Source organism: Seriola dumerili, unplaced genomic scaffold (genome assembly GCF_002260705.1).
Source record: "Seriola dumerili isolate Sdu_G_001 unplaced genomic scaffold, Sdu_1.0 BDQW01000002.1, whole genome shotgun sequence".
Lineage (NCBI taxonomy): Eukaryota > Metazoa > Chordata > Actinopteri > Carangiformes > Carangidae > Seriola > Seriola dumerili.
Genome location: NW_019174257.1, coordinates 4,909,647 through 4,914,224, shown reverse-complemented (window position 1 = coordinate 4,914,224; position 4,578 = coordinate 4,909,647). Strand labels below are relative to the sequence as shown.

At 36.6% G+C, this 4,578-nt stretch overlaps 1 protein-coding gene across 1 annotated transcript; it reads left to right on the top strand.

Moving 5' to 3' along the window:
- Positions 1–676: 676 nt before the first annotated feature.
- Positions 677–4,236, top strand: srek1ip1 (SREK1 interacting protein 1). The gene is made up of 5 exons (XM_022770357.1): positions 677–801; positions 1,816–1,863; positions 2,242–2,400; positions 2,612–2,690; positions 3,056–4,236. Exons 1-5 carry the CDS (start codon positions 789–791, stop codon positions 3,291–3,293), a joined length of 537 nt encoding a protein of 178 aa, XP_022626078.1. The 5' UTR covers positions 677–788; the 3' UTR covers positions 3,294–4,236.
- Positions 4,237–4,578: the final 342 nt, after the last annotated feature.

Sequence of the window (4,578 nt, the reverse complement as noted above, 5' to 3'; positions counted from 1 at the left end):
GCTTTACTGGGAATGCAATCAAGCAATGTGCAAAAAATTCTTAGGATTTTTTTAATAGAGTAAGTTGACGCATGGAAATACTCAGGATCAGGGAAATTCAGGAAGAGCATATAGACTTTAATGTAGGCTACACTCACTATGTCATCGTCTAAAGTTTTCCGCACACATTGCACCACTCTGTGTGTCAACCTCTGGCCTTATTGCTACATATGAACATTGAAATTACACCAAAAGGTAATAATTGTTTGATAAGACCCCCTTATAATGAGTCATTCAGGATGAATTCACAGAAGTATAAACATGAGAGAGAATAGAACAGTTTACCTCTTCCCATTTACTCACCCTAAACCTTGTTTCATTTGCCTTAAGGCCTTTAAATTTAATATGATGAGTTATGAATGTAAATAGTTATGAAAACACCATGATTCAAAACAGTAGCTTTCAGGTTTACTTTGATTTAATTGTTGACGTTTTTACAAATATATTTTTTCTCAGTTCTTCAAAGACACCTTGAATATATTTTTTCAGCCGTTACAGGAGGAACTAACCCATTAAAACGAGTTCAATCTACTGCTCCAAACTCCAGTCCACTTGGTGGCGGTAATGCACCAGTAATCCGGTTTTCCGACAGTGAAGAGGGGAAACAGAACAAGACGGGGAACTCGTCGTTTCTAGAGCAAATGTTTCCAATCGACGTTATTTTGAGTGAGGACTGGAGGAAATTTCGTGGATTCGCTCTCTGGCAATAACCAGTTTTATACTTTTTCTGCATCACCGTGCAGAATACAATGGCTGCCCCAGGTTGGTATTAGAGTTTAGCAATGTATATAAGTTTACATTTTCATTTGTATCATCCATGTGGTTTACTGTGGAAATCTAATGGCCACGGGAGCAACGATATGGTTAAACAAAGTGGCGCTAACATGAACGTTAGCATTAAAGTTAGCCACATAGACCAAACAACTTCTTATATCGGTATCTTCCCCCTCCAACGAGAAACAGTTTCACACATGCCGGTAAATTAGACTCTACTGTATTTTTTCCTTCATAAATGTCTGAACTTTTAGTGCTGTAACACAGAGAGAATCTAGTAGTAATAAGTAGTAGCTGTTTCTGCGTCTCATCGACCTCTTAGCTACTCAAAAAATGTGGCTGCTCAAAGTGCTGCTCATCAAAGTCTGTAGTTAGTTGCATCGAGTCTTTAGCAGAAATCAAAGTGGAGCCAAGCATTTTACAGAACAGGTAACATTAAATGTCATCTACAGTTCATATACAGCAGTGTGCAAAAGTTTTAGGCAATACAAGCAAAATGATGATGCTTTCAAATAAGATGCCGTCGTAGTTTTTATTTTTTCACTTAATTTTGCACAAAGTGCAGAAAATAGAAACAGATCAATATTTGGTGTGACCACCCCCAGGCTCTGAAATGGCACCAATTCTCCTAAATACAGTTTTTCATGGTACTTGGCAGATAGGTTGTTGGAGAAGTTTTTCAGGTCTTCTGTGGATTCAGACTGTCTCATTGTCTCCTGTCTCTTCATATAATCCCAGACTAACTTCATGATGTTGAGATCAAGGCTCTGTGGCAACAATGCCATCTGTTGCAGACTCCTTGTCCTTGTCCCTGAAGATGGTTCTTCAGGGACAAGTTAGTTCTATATCTATAGTTCTATATATGATTGATATAAATAACTAAAGGGCCAATAACTTAACTATGTGACTAGTACTTAACCTAATAGTATTGTTATTGGAGATCCATGTGTCTATGTATACAAACAATTACTTTACACAATAAAAAAAACTCTTATCTTTCAGGGCCTAACAAGGACAACATCAGAGCTGGGTGCAAGAAATGTGGATATCGTAAGTAAAGCTTTAACTCTCATGTTTCATTGCAAATTAAAGGAGGAGATTTTGTGTGTGGGTGTGCGCATGCATGCGCGATCATGTTGCTATGACTCCCTTTATTAAGATGGGTAAATGTAGGTTTGTTGGAGTCATGATGGAATCTTTTTTTAAAGCTCTACTGCCAAGTTTATGCAGCTCTTACAAGCAGATTTAATTCAGACATATAAATGGTAATTATAAGTAGTAAAATAATGTTGAACAATATCTGCCAGCCACTGATTCATATTTCCTTATAGTGGTTGCAAGGATTAGACTTATATACCCAAATCATAAGCAATGAAACGTTCCTGCTTTGCTATTGTTGTTCATCCATTGATCTTTTTTTTCTTCCAGCGGGCCACTTAACGTTTGAGTGCCGAAACTTTGTCAGAGTTGACCCTCAGAAAGACATTGTTCTGGATGTAAGCAGCACCAGCAGTGAGGAGAGTGAAGACGACATGCCTGCAGCTCAGCGCAATGAGAAGCTGGGGCGAAGTGGCCAGCATCGTAGAGGTATGAAATAGGATCTGCTAAAGCTTTTTTATTTTGATTGCATATAGATGAGCAACAGCAGTAGCCCCAGCAGTGCAAATGGGTGAAGCCTCAATGCTACTGTTAGATATATTTTTCCAGATGTTGAGTTACTTGCCTTTTTACTTTATGAGCAGCTACTGTTACAGTAAAAAATATCTTGACTGTTCTGTCTACAAATTTTGTGTGTAAGGTTCCCATGATGATGACAATGATGGCAGAAAAGAGAGACATAAACAGAAGAAGAGCAGAGATAGAAAGTCAAGAAAGAGGTAACTTTTTTCCTACCTTGCAATTTTTTTTACGTCCACACTAAAAGTCAGCCTAAAAGTCACTTTTTTACACATGTATATAGTTCTTTGACAACAGAAACACGACCTTATGTAAATATATAAAATGTATATAACGATATGCCCTATATATATTGCATGAGCATATATACTATAAAACTGAAAAGCTATTACAGATTTAAAGCAGTAATTGTTTTACTGATAATACTTGACTCATAATGAATAAAGTAATATAAATATGTATAAATACATACATTTCTCTCCAAGTCTCCACATGTAAAGTCTTTTTAGTCATTCTACAGGGTTATGACCTTTCAGTCATTTGCTTATTGTTTTTTACTCCCTAGATCTGTTTCATCATCAAGTGATGAGGAGACCACAAAGAAGAAAAAGAAACGCAGCAGGTCCTACTCCTCATCTGATAAAGAGGAGAAGAAGAAAAAGAAACTGAGAAGCCACAAGAAGAAAAGCAAGAAGAACAAAAAGGAGCACGGGAAGCATCACAAGAAGAGACCTAAGAACAGAAAACACCAATCATCCTCTTCTTCTTCTTCCAGCTCAAGTGAATCATCAGATAGTGACTGAGACAACTTGGCTGTGCAGTGTCTGGAGGTCCAACATATTTATTCTTTGGTGTTTTGCAGACATTGTGCAAATAGGGCACTCAAGCTGTAAAAAAGAGTCCAACGCAGAAAGAGGGACTTGAATACACACACTGAGTACACTGTAACCTGCAGATAATAGTTTTTCACTGGCACAAGTAGCAACATCATGCAAATGAAAAAAAAAATCTGTTTGTGGCTCTCTGAAGCATTTTGGAAATATGTACAAAGCCAGGGAACATGGTCTTATATATTTTTTTTGTCTTGGTCACACTCCAGGGTTAATTTCAGTACAGACCTGCTGTCATTTCATATTTGACAGTGTTTGTGCAGAGGAATCTTCAGTGACATGGTGCAGTGTCATACATATTACTAAATATCAGTGTAAGGTTTCTCAAATCCAATCAAGACATTTAAGGAAAATGACCACATATTGTCAGTGTAATAGATTCCTGTAATAAGTCAAGCTGACTTTGCTAGTGTCTTGGCTAACATAATGGCAACTATTAACAACAATTGGACCATTTCTTTGTGATTACTACTAGTTGGCAGCAGTTAAACCACTGACTTACATCAGTTGACAATAATAGAGCCTTTGTCGTCTTTATGCATAGAGTTGTTTAAATGTTTAGAGTGTACTTTTGCTCAGATGGCTTTATAGTACAATGAAACTCCTGGAGCTTCCTGCTAAGACAATGTGGCTGCTCGTAACGTGAATTAATTTTCTCATTTAACCAACCATATCTTGTTGGGACATTTTCATTCCAAAGCATTTATGTGTGGACATTTTGGGAACTGTAATTAACTGAGCCTCTTTATACAGCTTGTTAATTTCCTATTTGCCATTTACTATAGCTTCAGTCTGCCTTTGTTTGGTCTTCGCCAGTCAATGTTCTATTATTACAATAAATATATATTTGTATCAAGTTGTTACTCTCTTTAGTTTTTAAATAATTCATAATTGTGTCATTACAATAAATGACAAGGCAGAAAATCATCATGGTAATTATAGTGCAAGAAAAGTCTAGTGACATCTTATTGTACATGGTAACGGAGCAGATAGTCATATTTCCTGTAGAGGGCAGCAAAACCTAAAATGTGTTAAAGCATGACTGAAATTTCATAAAGGATGATGACTCTTAGCATCTAAAATGGTATACATTATACATAATCTTTAATATCATTCATTTAGTACATGTAGTTGTATTAGAATGTAGCAAAAATCAAAGTATGCTTTCAGCACTATCTTGATTGTCCTTTCTAATCTT